The 18,786-nt window shown below is 46.3% G+C and overlaps 7 protein-coding genes across 7 annotated transcripts; 4 read left to right on the top strand and 3 right to left on the bottom strand.

Annotated features, from left to right (window-relative positions):
* Nucleotides 1-833: 833 nt before the first annotated feature.
* On the bottom strand, nt 834-2,501 carry MCYG_05709 (conserved hypothetical protein; the record flags this gene model as incomplete). The annotated part of the gene is made up of 4 exons (XM_002845794.1): nt 834-1,168; nt 1,258-1,328; nt 1,409-1,603; nt 2,299-2,501. 4 exons carry the CDS (start codon nt 2,499-2,501, stop codon nt 834-836), a joined length of 804 nt encoding a protein of 267 aa, XP_002845840.1.
* A 2,151-nt stretch (nt 2,502-4,652) lies between these two features.
* MCYG_05708 (aspartyl-tRNA synthetase) lies at nt 4,653-6,847 on the top strand (the record flags this gene model as incomplete). Its single annotated transcript, XM_002845793.1, has 3 exons — nt 4,653-4,872; nt 4,947-5,665; nt 5,723-6,847. The coding sequence occupies 3 exons, from the start codon at nt 4,653-4,655 to the stop codon at nt 6,845-6,847; spliced, it is 2,064 nt and encodes a 687-aa protein (XP_002845839.1).
* A 1,620-nt stretch (nt 6,848-8,467) lies between these two features.
* Nucleotides 8,468-11,029, top strand: MCYG_05707 (ABC transporter family protein; the record flags this gene model as incomplete). Its single annotated transcript, XM_002845792.1, has 8 exons — nt 8,468-8,627; nt 8,702-8,942; nt 9,005-9,263; nt 9,344-9,883; nt 9,954-10,107; nt 10,197-10,444; nt 10,540-10,734; nt 10,961-11,029. 8 exons carry the CDS (start codon nt 8,468-8,470, stop codon nt 11,027-11,029), a joined length of 1,866 nt encoding a protein of 621 aa, XP_002845838.1.
* Nucleotides 11,030-11,686: 657 nt separating this feature from the next.
* MCYG_05706 (conserved hypothetical protein) lies at nt 11,687-13,522 on the bottom strand (the record flags this gene model as incomplete). The annotated part of the gene is made up of 1 exon (XM_002845791.1): nt 11,687-13,522. One exon carries the CDS (start codon nt 13,520-13,522, stop codon nt 11,687-11,689), a length of 1,836 nt encoding a protein of 611 aa, XP_002845837.1.
* Nucleotides 13,523-14,215: 693 nt separating this feature from the next.
* MCYG_05705 (conserved hypothetical protein) lies at nt 14,216-14,759 on the top strand (the record flags this gene model as incomplete). The annotated part of the gene is made up of 3 exons (XM_002845790.1): nt 14,216-14,295; nt 14,360-14,481; nt 14,521-14,759. 3 exons carry the CDS (start codon nt 14,216-14,218, stop codon nt 14,757-14,759), a joined length of 441 nt encoding a protein of 146 aa, XP_002845836.1.
* A 183-nt stretch (nt 14,760-14,942) lies between these two features.
* MCYG_05704 (molybdopterin synthase small subunit CnxG) lies at nt 14,943-15,251 on the bottom strand (the record flags this gene model as incomplete). The annotated part of the gene is made up of 1 exon (XM_002845789.1): nt 14,943-15,251. One exon carries the CDS (start codon nt 15,249-15,251, stop codon nt 14,943-14,945), a length of 309 nt encoding a protein of 102 aa, XP_002845835.1.
* Nucleotides 15,252-15,996: 745 nt separating this feature from the next.
* MCYG_05703 (uncharacterized protein) lies at nt 15,997-17,156 on the top strand (the record flags this gene model as incomplete). Its single annotated transcript, XM_002845788.1, has 5 exons — nt 15,997-16,112; nt 16,176-16,447; nt 16,516-16,593; nt 16,653-16,765; nt 16,824-17,156. 5 exons carry the CDS (start codon nt 15,997-15,999, stop codon nt 17,154-17,156), a joined length of 912 nt encoding a protein of 303 aa, XP_002845834.1.
* Between the last annotated feature and the right edge of the window lie 1,630 nt (nt 17,157-18,786).

Genomic DNA, 18,786 nt, shown 5'->3' with positions numbered 1-18,786 from the left:
CTTCAAACGAAGTATCGACAGATCAATGCCTCGTCGTATTCTGGAGTGCTAGCGGCTTAGCTCTTTGCTAGCAAAGCTAGGCCAGAAGCAGCCAATCCCTCCCGAAAGAGCCTATTAATCCTTCATGCAAGTTTTGTTGATATCATATCGGCCTTGTATCTCCGAGGTAGCCTATGCCAGTCGGTAGTGGGACAACCAGGAATGCAGGCGCAGCGATCTGTGTAAGTATACGATGATATATGTACAAAGTAAAAGGGGAGTCACAGTATAGGTCTCTCGCTAACAAAGCGAACAAAGTCAAAAAAGAAGAGAAATCTTCTGTATGTTGAAACAAACTAAATTAAGTGTTTATTGCTCTCTAGAACTGAGCTCTAGAATTGGACGTTCAAGTAAGAAATCCGCTCCAGGCGGATTTGTTTAAGTGAACAAGCTGGCGTTTTCTGGTGTTGGAACACCTGAATACAGTGGTACAGCACACAGACAAGCCCGTCAGATAGCTTGGTTTTGTTCGGGTAAGGTACTCCTGCACAGCTGAGAATACCCTCTTCCACCTCCACGATCCCATACCCGAAAAGACTACTTATTCGTCATTCCCGGCCAGGCTGTGTATTCTTGACGGCTAACGGGTTGCAAGTGAGACTCATAAGCAGGGTTTAGGCTTATAAAAAACTGTCTCATCATGATTTTCCGGGAGGTCAGAAAGACAGAAGATGACCCAGCAGCGGGTGGTACCGAATACATTTGTTGATTTCAGTAGTCGTCATCCGCCATGCATGGGTTCTCTGCGAGCTGACAGGGCCGTGGGTCTTAGGTGCATAGGTGTTTTTATGCTCTCATTCACGCTGCTGTTTTATTGGGTGTCGTGCTTTTTCTGGAAGTTTCAGGTCGATTTTCTCATCCAGGCCGCTGATAGGAGGTAGGTCAAGGAACTTTTTCTCATCCCGTATACTCTCTTCGTCACCTTTCCAGTCAGGTAACACAAGATTTATCTGCTTCTGGCCGGATGGTTGAGCTTCCGTGGGCAAGCTATTGGCGGATGTAGTAAATACATTGGATCCCCAGTTCGGTAAGTACATTCTTGCCAAAGGCCGAAGCACGGGGGCGGATGCGCATATAACCGCCAAATTGACCTCGAGGTCATTCCACAACCAAAGATTGTACCCAACCCCTACGATAAGCACAATGAAAACATTAGTAATGTCTCTCGTTAGGGTGTGAGAAGGCAGAATTAAAACCCAAGAAGGGTTGTGAACTTACACGTGGAATCATACGATACGTAAAGGATCACGTATGTATAGGCAAGCCGTACAACAGAGGCTGCACAAGCACTGTGCAATGGGGATGTTAGAGAGTATCATCCGGAGGGGTGCGGGCCAGGCCCATCTTCCAGAAAATAGACCACACGTACATAAGACCAAAACTCATAAGGATGATAAGAACCACCTTCTCTCGACCAGGAAGATGCATTTTACACAACGTTGGGATTGGAAGCATCCAAATAATGATATCTGTAAGAACATGGGGAATCGAGCCGCTGATAATACGGGCGCCATTGTTGATACAACTTCGTCGATATGGGTCTGTCCAGTAATCCGATAATGGCCTGATGGTTGACATGTAAGTTAAAATGAGCATAATTGACAATATCTTGGTTCTAAAGGTCGGCTTACTTGCAAACAAACAGCAGAGGTAGCGCAGTTGCTGGAGACGCTATTATTAGCTATTGTTTTCCTCAAGGGGTATCTCCACATGATGGGGTTAAGGAAGTCACACCAAGTCCCCATGCTACTACAACATGGAGCATGATCCAAGTCCCTTGTCTAAGGACTGTGGCTGTGATAGAAAAGAACCGTAGGTATGAAATCAGAATCGATGCCTTGACAATTGTGGCGACGACTACAGACATAATCTGGGAACACCAGCTGGTCTATAGTAGTTAAACGTTGTTAGCAGCATTCTAAGAAGTAGGAGAAGTTCTGCCATACCAGACGACATGTTACTCCCCATTCAGGCTTGTTATCCCAGATATGATAACCTGATGATTTTAGATATTAGTGGCAATTGTACCGGTATAAAGGAAGCCAAAATAACGGCGGCAACCTTACCCCATCCATGATAGACGCCAATAACGTTAGACACGGTGATTCCAGCTAAAATCGGCTTTCAAGTTGACCCAAATGTCAGCACCAAGGTATATATAGTCCATCTATGGGGTTTGTAGTCCTGCACCATACCAAGGTACTCAACATAAGCCAGTCGTCCCATCCAACGTTCTTCTTTATTTTAATTCGAACATACGTCCGTAGTCCCACAACAATAGAAGAAATGGTAAATGAAGTGATGACAATAATCATCAAATGAGGGCCCTGATGCTCCGGGTTGACATAGTTCGGTTCCGGCCAAGTTGCGACTACCTCTGGGGGAGCAATCAGCATGTCTGCGATTAGAAAAAAGTAGAAGCCCTCGTCCGTTGCGCCGTAGGTTCGTTGAAGAGAGGACATCTAGGACTTTGATACCAAAGAGCAAGGGGAAAATAAAATTGTTTCAAGGTTAACAAACACCTATAGCAAACAGGATAATGGCATCTTTCGAGCTAGTTAGCCCCCATGCCATTAAACTTTTGGTGATATGTATAATGGCTGGAGATATTAGGTGCTGCAGCCGTGGAAGCAATGGTATGGCATTCTGTAACAATACTGAAGGATGAGAGGAAGCAGAAAACGATGGGTGGTAGTTCGAGAGCCGCCACATACGCTGTCAATCACTTAAAAGAGCTTCAAAAAAAAAAAAAAAATAGAAGAGCCAAGCTGTTCGGCCGTAGACGCCTCCGACTATCCGGACATGGGTGCTTGAAGAACCTCGATGAATAATACGGAGTTCAGTTCCCAGCAAGGGGAAACCTGCGTGCATCTAGATCGTCCGGCATGGGCATTGGACGGGGTAACTCTTGGACGTCTCATAATGATATCCTCCAGGCTCGCTCAAACTCCAGCCGGAGTTGCTTGTCATATCGAGCCGATCTCAACGAAATGGTCGTGCAGCCATGTGTCGATAGTGGACATTCATTCCCATCTCCGTGTTGGCGTTCCGCCTTTTCGCCTACGTACATCTTGCGTGGGAGGATCTTGGTTGCCAGTCTGTCGATCGAGCGCTAGGCTATTGATATCAATATGTGCACTCCTAGATGTGCATAACGCCATACAGGGGCATCTCAAGGGATGAACGCTCGGACTGACCTCGTATCGAAACAGCAGGTCTCCACCTAAAGAACCCTTGTGTGTGGGCTGCCGTCGTTCCCTAAAAATCGAACGATCTTGAGCCCAGTTCACTAGTGGAGTGCTGAGTTAAGTATCAACCAACTCGTTCTCGCTCTCCCGTTCCTTTTGATATTAAATTTTCCCCAAAAGAAAATGAAAATAGGCTGCGAGGGCCCGTGCGGGAGAGACAAAAAAGGGGCTCCACCTGGCGCCATCACGTGGAAGAACTGGGGTCACGGGCGTTTTTACTGGCCAGCACGAGATATCAAGATGGCTTTTTCTTTGCTAGCTTCATTAAACTGGCCTTTTATGCGAAGTCATTTATGCAGCATTTCAAACAATAGTCACTTGGCCATGGTGGCAAGGATAAGAGTCTATTTTGGCTATCGTTTCACTTTGCCAATGTATCTGCAGGGCGTGTTTCCCGGCAAGTTTCCCGGCAGGTTTACATAGTATATACAAGCATGCTGTGTATGTAGGGGGGGAGGGATACTCCGTACAGGGAACGGGTTATGGTGGTGGTAAGATGGGCTGGGGGAAATGCAGGAATACAAATATTTCTCATGCAGATATGATGATCGCTTGCAGCTGTGTAAAATCGAGGCTTTTGGTCAGTGCTTCGCATTCGCTTTCCTGCGGGCCCACCGGTCAAGAAGCATAAAAGGCTTGACTATCACTCCGGTTAAGAAATGTAATACGTTGCCAACGCATCAATTGCTGTCCTTTGAGTGATTGATCACACCCAGCTCCCACCATGGCGGCACCACTGATCCCGGTCCAACGTCTTCAGTGTCCAAGCACCCATAACGTGAGGATCTCCTGATTATCGGCCACGGAATATTTGGCACGCACACACTAAACCAACCACATTCCACGCCGTCTTAACCCATCAAGCGAGAAAAGAAAAAAACCCCTTCCAAGTGATATTTGATCAGAGAAACCTTAATCGCGTCCGTAAAGTAACAAGGTGGGTGTGCCGGACGCCGATATCATTCTCTCTCCAGCCTCCTTCATGGAAACCACTTAAGCCCTCCGAAGAAGGAGAGTTTCCACGTCGAAAGGGGAGCGAGTTGAATCATATTTCACACGCTAGGCTTTCATCATCTAAAAAGGTAAAATTAGCATATAATGCTACGTCTCGTACGGATGGAAAATCGGGCTTTGGCTGGAATACTCACTTGAATAAAACTTGGAAGGATGAAGAAGAAAAAGAAGAAGAAACAAAAACGAAGCGACAGAAATTAATTTAAATGTGTTTTTTTCGTCGCTAGTGTGTTTGGCCGTGTCACGTGAATATCACGATCTTCTTTTTTGTGATGAAGATACACAACATCAAGAGAAAGCTGACCTGGCTTCAACAATTCACTCTGGTTTTGGATACAAATACCCGTTGAGATGTCGATGGTGCCAGTGCTACGTGCTGCATTCTGTTCGTCACGATTAGGGAATATAACCGGCCGCCGACAGAGCTATATTGAGATATCAAACTACTTTCGAGGCCGAGCAACACCATGCTCGTTACGTCTGAGATGCGCCCTCCAAAAGGGTAGCCGGTTGCATTCCACTAGCTCATTAAGCGGAGCCGTTCCACTTCTAGAGCAATACTCAAAGTCAAGTGAGAACTCTCCCTTCGATCGACGTGAAGATAGCTATATTCAAATGCTGACATACCGACCTTTGAGCCTGTAGTTGACTTCCCACCTGCCTCCACAACCTTTGGAAATCTATATAAAGAAACAAAACATGGCAAGACGGTCATACTTCACGGTTATATCGGTAAACGGAAGAAAATTGGCAAGAATATGACATTCGTTCGGCTGAGTGACCCTACTCTATCGCAGAGCGTCCAAATCGTCGTTTCAAATTCTCAGGTTCTCGACGCATTGAAATCAATTGAGCCCAATAGTGCCGTCGCCATTCATGGGATTGTGAAGTCAAAGGAAAACCAGCCTCAAAGCAGTGAGGTAGACGACAAAGATGGGCTTAACACGGTGGAGGTGGAACTGCAAGATATACAATGCCTCAACGAGTTTCCAAAGGACATCATTGTAACTTCTGACACAGTGTTTCCACCCAGCAAACGGCACTTGCAGATCCGCAACGATGCGTCTCTCCGTCAGTCGTTGGCTTTCAGAGCCAAGGCAAATGTAGCTTTACGGCGAGCCTTGGAAGAATTCGAACCACCATTCCTAGAGGTCGAGACCCCGATTCTGTTCAAGTCTACCCCCGAAGGGGCGAGAGAGTTCCTGGTTCCCACAAGGAATCGAGGACTGGCATACGCACTACCTCAAAGTCCGCAGCAGTACAAACAAATGCTCATGGCGAGCGGTATCCCGCGATACTACCAGTTTGCTCGCTGCTTTAGGGACGAGGACCTACGTGCCGACAGGCAGCCAGAATTTACCCAAGTGAGTGCCATTGTTAATCTCTAACATGAAATTGTCTTGTACTAACATAGGGAATAGCTTGATATGGAGATGTCTTTTGCAACCGCTGAAGATGTCATGACCACCACTGAAGCGCTTGTCAAGAAGCTGTGGGCTTCCGTTATGCCTGAACCATTGGCGCCTGAACCATTTCCGCGCATGTCATATCACATGGCCATGAGCTTATACGGAAGTGACAAGCCAGATACCCGCTTCGACATGAGGCTTCGTCGGGTCGATCAATATCTACCTGGAGATTTTATAAGCAAGATTACTTCTTTAAATTCCCCCTCTATTGATGCTTTCAAGGTAAAAGGGAACGGCTGTCCAAAGGAAACCATGAGGGTCTTAAACAGCTTCATGAACACCTCAGAAGGCAAATATTTCTTGGATAACCCCGACGGTGCGCCAGGAGTCTTTGCCATTGACTCCTCGAAACCAATGTCTGGGTTATCGCCCGCAGGGTTCGAAGCGGCGTGGGAGCTAGAGAGGCTTTTCGAACTGGAGCATGGCGACTTGCTCTTTTTCCAGCCTCGGAAAGATGAGCCTTTCAGCGGAGGGTCAACCAGGGCAGGCGAGCTGCGTCTGGCCATGCATAGATTTATGGTTGAAAAAGAATTCCACAGCCCACCGGTCGGGTTTAATTTCCACTGGATTACCGGATTCCCTCTCTTTTCCCCGTCAGTTGACTCAGAGCCTGGCCAAGGCGGCACTGCTGGGATAGCTTCAACACATCATCCCTTCACCGCACCTCGGACAGCAGAGGATGCTGCGCTTCTCTTAACAGATCCTATCAAGGCTATCGCCGATCATTACGATTTGGTCGTAAATGGCGTTGAGCTTGGCGGTGGAAGTCGCAGAATCCACTCTGCGGCAGTTCAGGAATTAATTCTTCGTGATATTCTAAAAGTCCCACCTTCTCGCCTCCAGAGCTTTTCACATCTACTGGAATGCCTCAGAGCCGGCTGTCCTCCCCATGCGGGCATTGCACTTGGCTTTGACAGACTGATCGCCGTCATGCGAGGCACCCAAAGCGTACGCAATGTGATTGCCTTTCCTAAGGGTAATCGAGGTGAGGACCCAATAGTGAATACTCCCAGCCCAATGACCGAGGAGTCCTTACGAACCTATCATTTACAACTACGAGGTAGTAGCCAGAGTTAGGCCTTGGTTACCCGCGTTGGGAAATGGCCTCAACTCGTTCATACGGCACCTTGTTTATCATACCATCATTGAGATTCCCCCCTTAATATAGAAATCAGACTTACTAGTCATGTACTATAAAGATTTGTACATAATGGATGTAAATTAGGGCATAATTGATACAGCCTACGCTTGACATTGGTCGTTTTACATTCGATATGTTATCCGTTGCCCCGTTTAATTCTCGACCCGAGTCACTGTCTTTCTCGCGATTGATGCATAAGCTATTGGTTTGTCCTTCATCTATCGTTCCGCGCTATATGCATAACCGCTCGTTAATCCAAGACCAGCCTGGAAGCTGAAGAGAATAAAGTCTCAAGCAAATAAACTAATCGTACATATGTATATTATTATCCACGGCCATGGTAACAGCTGCCTCAAACAAAAGGAGCAATGGATCGTTGCTGTTGTATCCCTGCACTCGATCGTAGATGTATACATCTATGCATCCCCGAAGGATCTTAAAAGTGCGATACAAGATCTTGATGATCTTATAATCCATTCAGAGCCTAGCGACAGAATGCCAAAGATAGCTCTTCTACTGTGGCATGTCCTTGGTACTTTGGACCTTTATTCCCCAATAATTTGGTCTTCATTAGCTTCGTAATATGTGCTGGGCATGCAGGGCTAAGTGACTTGCTTTTAACTATTTCCTTCACTTCCAGGGATGATGACAGCGCCTTTGTCCAGGGAGCCCGGCTCAATCGACCCCATGAGCAGCACTTCCAACTCCACCAAGGTCTCCATTCCCCGTCAGCGCCTCACATGTAAGCACAACGCTACGGGGAAATTTCGCTCGCTTTGGCCCTGGTCCCATAGCTGGGCTGTACTTCGTGTTATCTCTCTTGTGCCGACACCGTGCTTCGGGCGGGAGGACGGTCCATACCTACGTCCCGCTTCTAACTCGAATGGGATATCTCCATAGGCTGAACCCCGATAAATCTCGAACGATCCTGCGGAGCAACCGACCTCACCGCATATCAGTCAGCTGGTCTGTATGAAAGGAAGAATGGTTGATACCACTGCTCCGGGAGGGGCGCTGAAAGGAAGGCTGAAGCAGCTGAAGGAACTGCGAGATATGGGTAGTTATGCCACCAGGGCTATTCCACCGCACGGCAAGACGATGCACACTCGTTGACTCGCAGGATGCGCTCGCTATCGAGGCCCAATAAGGAGGCGTCAACAGCCTACCATAGCGCTTGTTTATAGGTGTAAATATGCGAGAAAGCGAAAAAGGAGGAACTGCCGTATCCTGGTGTATAATTTGCCGGCTGTAGTGCCTCCGTTTGGACGGCTTCTTCACGCCCAGATGGATGGGAATAGGCCCCTCCTCGCATGCACCCTTGTATATTCCGCTCTTTTATATCCACAAGGACCTGCAGGGCCTTCCAGCCTTATTCTCCCTCGTCCATCCTTCTTTCGGCCCTTCCGTATGCCGTCTGTTCTCTCTCTCCCTCTCCCTCTTTACGACCAACCATGCATGGATGACTTCTGGCTGTGTTTGATTTCAATTGAGCGTTCTATAGTTATTAATTATAGCAAGTAAGAGTGCCATACTGAGGTAGACTCGGATCGAGCATGATGGTTTCCGATCTCGAGGCCAACGGGGATGAGCATCCCTTTCTTATGAACCACACGGTCGAGCATTTCTCCTGGAAATCCGTCACCGTGAGCGTCAAAGATAGAGAGACAAAGCAGCCCAAGGCTATTCTCTCCAATGCCAGCGGATATGTATCTAAAGGTGAAACACTCAATATTCCTTGGAGATGGGGAGATGTTGAAGCATAGCTGACATGCCGGGCTCATTCGCTGCAGGTGAACTTATGGTACTCATGGGCCCGTCTGGGAGCGGGAAAACGACTCTATTGAATGTACTCGCAGGTCGAGCTAATAGTCTGCGTGACGGCGTTAATGGCGAAGTACTTGTCAACGGAAGATCAGCATCCCGGGAGACGTTCAGACATCTGAGCTCCTATGTCGAGCAGGAAGATGTGCTTATCGGGTCGCTGACGGTGGAGGAGACGCTGTATTTTGCTGCTCAATTGTCACTCCCCAGGTTCGTTCGTTCAACAGGTGAAGCCGCTTTTCTCACATCGCTAATGCTGGATAAATGAATAGATCGATCCCTAAAAAGGATCGAATCCAGCGTATCAAATATCTTCTCAATTCCTTTGGGATCCAAAACCAAGCGAAGGCTTTGATCGGTACACCAATTCGCAGGGGCATCAGTGGTGGCCAGAAACGCCGTGTCAGTGTAGCCGCTCAATTGATTACATGTCCAAAGATAATCTTCCTGGACGAGCCCACCAGCGGTTTAGATTCCACTGCTAGTTATGAAGTCATGTCGTTTGTGAAGGCCCTTGCCAGGAAGAATAACGTGAGTTGCACGTATATAAATCCCCCCCTGTGCATTGGACCCGAGGGCGGTATATATACTGAATATCAAGGTCTCAACAGCTCATCGTTATCGCGAGCATCCATCAACCCTCTACCTCGATGTTCCAATCTTTCGACAAGCTTCTCATCCTATCTGCGGGAAAGACTTGTTACTTTGGACCCGGACGGGATATGAAGGCCTACCTTGACAAGACTGGACGTCCGATGCCCCTTCAGATCAACCCAGCCGAGTTCGTGCTTGACCTTGTCAGCACTGATTTTGCAACCAATACTGAAGAAGCAGAGGCTCAATTGGCCAAAATACACCAGGAGTGGGACGACTCAGAGGAGGCTTCAAATGTGAACCTCGAGATATCAAGACTCACTGCTCTCTCCGAGAAGCAAGGAAATATCACCCTCTCAGCAGAGCAGATGCAGCATGCCAACATCATTTCCACTATCATCACGCTGCTTCGCCGATCCTTTATTAAGGGCTATCGTGACGTAGTTGCATACGGCATTCGAGTTGCAATGTATCTTGGTCTGGCTATCATGGAGGGCACCGTCTGGCTGCGACTCGGGACCGGCCAGGAGAACATTCAGCCGTACATCAATGCTCTAGTGAGTACCAGCCTGGCTTTGGTATACCATAGTAAGACCAACAATTCATCCACTGACACCCTTTGTATAGTTCTTCTGCTCTGCCTTCATGTCATTCATGGCTGTTGCATATGTGCCATCTTTCCTCGAAGACCGTGCAACATTTATCAAGGAGAGAGCTAACGGTCTATACGGCGCAACCTCGTTCGTGATATCAAATTTCCTCATTGGAATGCCATTTTTATGTATGACTTCAATGTGTCCTCTTTTCTACACCCACCGATCATAGCTAACCATCTTCTAGTCATGATTACCATCATATTCTCCGTTGTAGCTTACTGGCTTGTGAACTTCCGTTCAGGCGCAGACACTTTCTTCACTCTGGTTATGTGGCTCTTCCTTGACCTTCTAGCCGCCGAATCCCTCGTAGTCATGATCGCATCCCTATTCCCTAACTTTGTGGTTGCTTTAGCGCTCACTGCGTTCATTAATGGTATCTGGATGAGTGTAGGCGGCTTCATGGTTGCACCCGCTATTCTGAATGTATTCTGGCGATATGTTTTCCATTATATCGACTATCAGGTATGTTTCTTTTTTCCTTTACTTCTCTCCATCCCGTTTAACAAACAAAGAGGAAGAAGAAAAGAAAATTATAGCTAACTGATCTGGGTAATCAGACATATGTATTCCAAGGGATGATGGTCAACGAGTTCTCCAGTCGTGTCTTCGACTGCGGGAAGTCGTGCCAGTGTATGTATACCAGTGAACTTGCGTCTCAGTGCAAGATCTCAGGCGAAGGAGTTTTGAATTCCTTTGGCTACGCAACTGATAAGCAGGCACAATGGGCCGGAATCCTCATTTCGATCACTGCAGTATATCGAATCCTGGGATGGATCGTACTGTATATGAAAAAGACTTGAAGTGATGGTACCTCGTTAATTGTTATTTGTTTTAATAAGATGGGAGGAGCTTTTGATGATTTGAGAATGGGCAGAGAGGAGCTATTAATTCATCTATGAAAAATAATGAATAACGATTGATAGTTCGAGATTTACATTATCAATATAACGTATTGGCTAACAGATGGCATAAAAACAGGATAAATCATCACTTCTCCTGCTGGAAAAAGTAAACAGATATGATGCTTCATCCCTTTACCTCCAATGACTCCTTGGAACACCTCGCCATCATCCACCGCACAAATAGGAGTAACATGAACATAATAAATCCGAGAGCCGCTTACTCCATGCATCATAATGGATTGGAAACCAAAAAAGTCTTGGTTGATAATGAAATGTTGCCCGAAAGTTTTTACCCGCCTAAACCCCGAAAGTTTGAAAAGTCAACGGCTCCACGGAGGAGACCTGTATATATTTATATATACACATCGGCATATATTGCAAATAATATATGTATACTCCTCTGAGCTTCTTCTTGCAACTTCGTATGTGAATAACGAAGAGATGCATTCGCCGTTTTGTTCAATGGTCGCCGACGAAGGCCGAAATCCAATAATAAGACACAATATCGATGCAAGGACTCGCGGGATATGCACTATAAAGAGCTGGCCGGTTACTTTTATGTAGGCTCGTCGTATCCCGCCACTGCAAAATCCTGTAATCAAAAAAGTCACGAAAAAAGGAAAAAAATAATATCTGTGCACCCTGCAGGTATTGTTAGTCAATCAACTTGGGGAGGGCGAATGTTTATATGTAGGTGTATATATATGAAGGGGGGAAGGTATACGCCCATTCTGCGAGAACTACCTCAATCCTAAATCCTAGGGACGGGAAAATGGGGACCTTGTTATGTTGGAATGAAGACCTATTCAAGAGGGATATCCCCCAACCATAAGTCACTGTTAACAATGGTGACTATGTCAGGCCCAGTATCCTCGGTTGTTGAGTATGCTGGTGGCCGGACGCCAATATCAAGCACTTCTCTTGCAACCATTTTTATATGGCGCATCACCAGCTTGGATATCGACCATGTCGGGCCTAAGGATTTGAGTTCCCCGATAAGAAGGGCAATACGATCTCGGCGAGGCTCCAGTGTTCCCGACGCACGAACAGAACACGCACAGAGCTGCACGAGCGCGCTCAGGACCATGCCACAGATGAAAAAAGGCGAATGTTTTATGCTCGGTGACCTCAGGGCTGCAAGGTTTGCAAGACCGTTGGCAGCTTTGATCGATTTTATGGCGTGAGTTAGGTTCGAGGAAGGATTTGTTCTGAGCAACCGGATCCAACGCCTGCCACAAGGAATGCTCGAGATGGCTACAGGGGTGGAGAGAAGGTTAGACTGGGGTGTATGCAAGTATATCGATGCGCAGTGAATTATCATGAAGGCACGGAACATGACCTGATCCACTTGGTCATCTACTGCTAGAATATCGCGCTTCGAAGGGGATAGATGATGGAACCAGCTGCCAATATTTGCATCTATGGACTCTATCTGGTCATATTCTGGGTCTTCTGGGGCGTAGGTAAGATTGAGAGTACGTTTCAAAACCCTCGAGGCCTCGATTGCATGGCAATATGACGAGTACTCCTTGCTTCCTTCCTCGTCCTCAAAGATTCTGTCATAAAATTGGGCAGCGGTGGGTGATTCAGTCAGGTATATGCCGGCTGAATAACTGAGGTCATCGCAGGGGAGGGGAACATCCATGATGGTGCTGCTCGAAATTTGGCATGGGGTTTGGTCAAACCCGGAAAACATCGCATCAATCATATACACCTCCCACCACGTCCGTCTTATGTTTTCACACAGGACAGCGTCCTCGCCTACAACACTTGGAGCAAATGTTCTCATATTCATGCCTAACTTCATTGCCAACACTGCCGCCTCCGTGAACGCTTTGACGCCTTCCCCCCGTTCATTACGTCCGTGCAATGCGATGGAAAGCAGGAGCAGAGATTGGACCTTATAGCAGGATTCATCGCTTTGCGCAATCGCTGAGGTGACAGCCGGCCGGTATGCGTCGGGAGATATATCAGAGACAAAATGTGCACCTATGAACTTGATGGTGGCTTCCAAGCAAGCTGGGAGTGGATACAGCCGGGGTAGAAAGTGGGCAGGCGGCAATATGGGGTGAGAGTCGTGAAAATACGCATAATAGATGTCGATGAGGTATGAGTCTCCCCGTAAGCCTGTGATAGCATCATACAGGCCTCCTCCCCCTAGGCCTGGAAAGATCGCAGCAGCCGCAACCGGTTTATCCGTACCCAACGAAGTCCGGTTATAGAGGCTATTATTATTGTTATTATTATTGTTATTGCTAGGATGCTCTGTTGTCGCCCAGGTAGGGACTGAACTGCTCTGATCCGAAGAGATATCTTCGTTGGTCGTGACAGTACCGGGGAGAGGTGTGCTAACAAAGGAGAATGTCGACAGTTGAGGTGTTAACTGTATGCCCGCAGGTACGGTATATTCAAATGAAGGAGTCAACACTGGCGCAGGACCGTATGTGACTGCATATTGATTTCTAGAACTGGGCTTATAGCCTCGACGAGAGGGGGTGTAATGGCATCCGAGCTGGGTTTTGCGGCATCGTCCACATATTGGCATTACACCATCGCATTTGAGATGTTTCCTCCGACATGCAAGGCATGCTAACGAGGAAGGCTTCTCCACGGACCGATTAGTAGTAGCGAGAGACATAGTGTCGCATTATGTGCAGCATAATAGCAATGATAATATAGAGGTTATAAGACGAGATGGACAAAGTTTAGGTTGCAAGTATGAGGTCAAGCGTGTGATAGATTATCACTACAAAGAGGCGGGAAGAGGAAGCCGTACGTGAGCTTCCATGGGTCGAGGGACGCTGGACAAGATGAGCTCTTCCGGCATCACCTAGTATTGATATTCATTTGCGATAAGAGTGAAGCCAGAAGATGAAGATGAAGATCGAAATCTTTCTAGGAGGAACAATTTTGCCCCTTGCTCTGTTATGTAAGCAGCCAGCTTGGAGCTATGCACATTTATATATTACATGCGAGCTACTGTGGAATAGTTTACGCTGAAGAGGTCCAGAGTGATTATGGCATCTGCAGGAGGAGATTATACGGGACCCGGACTCCTGGCCTATGGAGCATATATAATCATTTGGTGGTCGGAAGGCAGCGTTGGTTGGTGGAACAGAAGGAAGAGAACGTCATACAGCGTGAGAGCTTCAAGGTCAAATAGATTAATAAGATACAAGCTGGAGGAGGTTAAAAAGAGACTGCTAAGGGAACGCGCGGGGTCTGATGGAATATAAAAGAGCCATAGCCTTGTGTTGTTGTCGCCCTCATGCTCTTTTCCTCCTTTCTTCCTCCCATCGGCTAACCAGTATCAAATCAATCCGTAATAAACATGTCGGCCATCCAGGGAAAATGTCACTGCGGTGCTGTCGAGTATACAGCCAAGCTTGAAGACAAGTCTCATATCCTCTGGTACGCCTATCCTTGTCGTTGGTAGGCTGCAACTCCGTATCTAGTTATTAACCGACTGCTCCAGCCATTGTGATGCCTGCAAACGCATAAACGGCAGCGACTTCACCCTCAACCAGGTTGTGTCCAAGGACGACCTCGATATCAAGAAGGGCGACCTAACCAAGTACACCTACAAGGGTGATTCGGGTGCGCTTTGTATCTGACATCTGTTTGCCCGTTATATAGTTGTGAGTTTTGATATTGACTTAAGCAAAGGCAACCCGGTCCACTGCTTCTTCTGCCCCACCTGCTCCACCCACATCTATCACCACCAGACCGCAATGGGCGACGACAAGTATATCGTCCGCACGACAACGCTGGAGGGCAGTAAGGAGTGGCCGGCGTCGCTTCAGATCTACTGCAAGGACAAGGCCAAGTGGCAGCCAGAAGTTGCGGCCAAGATCTTCCAGGCTGGCCCGGCATAGGTCTGGAGGGAGAAAAGTCTGTAATATCTGCATTTTATGAATATGTGCTGACAAAAAGTTGAATATATGCAATAAAAAGCCTCTTTATATATAAGTTCATGAAAATCATAAGTCGTAGGCTCGATATGATGCATCATTCAGTACATTATCCTGCATCCATAACCATAAGCCGTTCGACGAGCTCTACCCTGAACTCACGGGAGGAATAATGGCAACTTCATCCTCGCACTCGATCATCCTCGTCTTATCCTTTGCGGTTTCAACCTCGAGTTCTTCCCCGTCCACATACTCTAGGCGAACACTAACAGCACAGCAGGACAGAACTTTCGTCTTTATTCCTGGATACCGTGACTCGAGAAGATCAAACAATCTGCATAGCGGGTAGGGAGCAGGGAAGGACTCGGTGTTCTTCTTTGTATACGAAGCGGCACTGGCGAAGTAGTGGAGTTGGAACGTTCCTGTGAAGGAAGTTGGGATATCTGGTGAGGACATTGTAAATTAAGGAGCGTTGGTGAGTTCTTCGCCTTCCGTATGATCTTTTCCTTTGGTTTCTTCGTTGTCTCGATAGTGAATTGGTCTGTTTTCGTATTTTTTTTTCTGTGATAAAACGCCGTGATATGATGACTAAGGGAACGGCATACTCTAACCAATCGGAGTAACGATGGATGCCAGTACGGAGTAAATCGAGGTGTCACCAAATGTGTGGGCACAGGTGGTGTGGCCTTTGGACGCAACTTATATAGCCCCCTTGGTGCTTCATTACTTGTTAACTATGATAGCGCAGATCCGCCCATACACCTCGCTGTGTAAGGTCACGACTACTATACGCTCCTCACCCACGCCCTTTTTTGCCTTCTTTTAAGACTTCCGATAATAAGATATCAGCCACAGATTTCCGTATACTGTTGTTAAGCTCCTATTTCTCACCCTCTAACTATGAAATGGAGCGGGAGGTAAGCACTGTGCATTTGATTTCTCTCTTGCTGGGTAGCTGGTTTGGTTATCATTGCGGCGGCTAATTATGAAGCCCGGTAATCGCTGTCTCTATGTAGCTAATGATACTTCGTTTATCACCTAACGTGAATTGCATACTTATATATACTCCGTATATAAGATTATAAAGCAGAGTCTAAAATACCTATAAACTCCATTATTCGGGGGGTTATTTCCAACCAAAGATGCATCGTAATGCGTATTTTACAATTTGAGTAATCTGCCAGCCAGATAAGCAAGTAAGATGTGCTTGAAGGCTTCTCTATCATTTTTTGGCCGTTTGGGGCGCTACACTCTTGAATCTTGTGTGTCTCCAGTCGTCAGTCATGTTTGGACCGCAAAATCATATGACGGCCGAAGGTAAGTTCAATTTATGCCCTGATTTAAGACCATCTAGCTGACATTACATTAACTACTATCTAGAGTGATCATTAAGTTCCGAAAGGAAGTCGAGAATGACTGCTTGCTTGAGCGTGAAAGGGAGAACCTACTGAGGTTCCGTTCTCCTTATATCAGGGCCCTTGTTGATGTGCCGGCGGAGGAATACAACGGGCCCCCTTTCCTCGTTTTGAAGCATATGGATGTTTCACTGCCCGACATGTGGAAACGCCGACAAGAACCACCTTTTAAAGAAATGATTACCTCTCTTCTTCGCGCATTGAACGTGATACACACTAGAAACTACGTCCATACAGGTATAAGACGAGTCTTTTAGCTTGCTATTGGTAAAGGAGTCCACTAACGTTGTCCCTTTTTTTTCAAGATATCGAGCCAAGGAACATCCTCCTTTCCAAAGTAGGGATGCCTAATATGGAAGTTAAACTAGCCGATTTCGAAAATGGTAACCTATAAATCTACAACGACTGAAACTATGATGGTAATAACTGACAGCTTGACTAGTTTTTGAAGCTCCAAATAACTTTCCTATCCAGCCTCTTGCCGTACGTTCTCCTGAAGTTTGGCTCAGTCTTCCCTGGGGTCCATCCGCAGATATTTGGAATCTGGGTCTTTTGGTAAGCATGATAAAAAGGCTAAGATTGCTTTTGGCATATTCTGATCCATTTCACGCAGTTTGTTAGAATACGGTTTCAAGCTTTACTTCTTGATCTAAAATGTCCTGATATCGATGAATTCCGGCGCAAAATAATGTACTTGACCAAAATGAAACGCCTTTTTGGTCTCAACAATCCATGGCCTGACGCTTTCCTTCAATCAGATTGTGCTAATGACCTTAAACTTGTCGACTCACTTGTGGCTCAGACCAAAACACCCTCAATGGCATCCTTCCTAGCAGCACGGAATGGAACCGAAGTAGAGATCGATTTCGCTACCCAAATGCTGCAAATTGATCCAGCTAAGCGCTGGACCGCCGAGCTGCTAAGTCACCGTTGGGTGACAGGCTAAACACTTCTAAGTAATATCTCATGTGTGAAGAACCTTGGGAGGTGTAATTACTATATTAAAAATGTTAAGAATATAAATATCTTCCTGATGTTATAAATCCCCATGATCGCCAATACTATCCTGATAAATGAACAGGAGCCTATGGCCTCCCTCTCTCCCACCAAAGTCATGTAATCATGTACAAAGCTACCTTTATCCCTTGAGCATCGTTTTAAATTTTTATTTTGGCCAAATATTTAAGTTACGGCACGACATGCCTAACTACAAAGTTAACTTAAAACGAAGTTAAAGCATCCTGTTCAGCATGATTAAATAGAACAACTGCCCTCAGAAAATGATTAGAAAGATATTAAAAAGATATAAACCTACGTACACAATAAGTTTCGGATCAAACCAAAAATCCTGCCAAATAATCATCATCAAGCCCAGCTACTGCTCTTATCTCTCCAAAAACTCGCCAGCTTCAATAGTCAGGATGTACTTTTTCCTGAGGAACATACCAACGCCGCGGTGGCATACCCTCTCTGTTCGACCTTATTCTATTTCTGTTTGGCAGGGTCCCTAGCAACGTGCTTCCTCGTAACATGTTCGCCGTTTCCATTTCTGTTAATATAATTTGTAGATGAAATTTGCATTGTGGATTAAAATTGCCTACTGAATTTAGATCTCATCAATATTCCCCAATTGTTGAGGGCCGAAGAGTTTTCTGGCATCATTCTCTTGGTTAACTCTGTTTACCATTTCGGTCTTTAGAGTGTCTGGGACAAGGTCCAAGGCGCGTACCCATCCAGGGCCACGGCCTGCTAGCACAATGTTCATAAATTTTCAGTGATATAATTGTAGGCTCAACCGATGACTTGGCCAGGCATGGCAACGGAGTGGAATTGTAGGGCGTTCGGTATATACTTGATATAAGAGTAGGGTAGGACAAAATAAGACCTTCTTGCTATTATGGCGGAAGATATGGAATAAGGATAGAAGGAAAGGGGGGAGGGGATGATATTTATATTAGGGTATTAGGCAAGCCTTTATTACCCCAATAAGAACAAGCCCTAGAACCTCTAACTAAACCTGACAATGCTGTTTGGTTTTGCTGTTGCATTGAGTTTGCCGTAACAGACTAAGGGAATGCTGGTGACAAGGTGCTGGAGCGCATTCATTGGCTGGTATGTAACTTGTTGGTATGCAGCGAATTTTTTTTAGATACCGGGCGCTTATAAGCATTAACCATGCATATCGGGTCACCCCGCCCAATGATAAAGATGTATGGAACAGAATGGCCCCTATTTTATACCCAGCTGTTAGCAGCAAGGACCAAGTTCACCCAATTGTAGGTTGCCCCTTCGCGCCAGAAATTTACTACCGACCAAATAGTTCGGCAGAACGATTTCGATGACGACGTCCACCATGTTTGATATATCGATGAATGAGTAGCTAGGTGAGACCAATATACTCTGATAAAATTTGTAGATAAGAAGGTAATCAGAGAGCTAACGCTATGAATATAGAACGTTTCTCTTTCTTTTATAGAATTAAAGTAGCGGGAGCACCTTCCCCGATTAGGAAGGCTATATAGGATCGAGGGATTTGGAGCAGGAGTACAGAGTATTTGATTATCAATTTAGGCGCA

The sequence above is a fragment of the Microsporum canis genome, genomic scaffold, assembly GCF_000151145.1.
Source record: "Microsporum canis CBS 113480 supercont1.5 genomic scaffold, whole genome shotgun sequence".
NCBI classification, from domain to species: Eukaryota; Fungi; Ascomycota; class Eurotiomycetes; order Onygenales; family Arthrodermataceae; genus Microsporum; species Microsporum canis.
The sequence above is the reverse complement of the archived record's forward strand: the minus strand, read 5'-3'. Positions and strand labels throughout refer to the sequence as shown.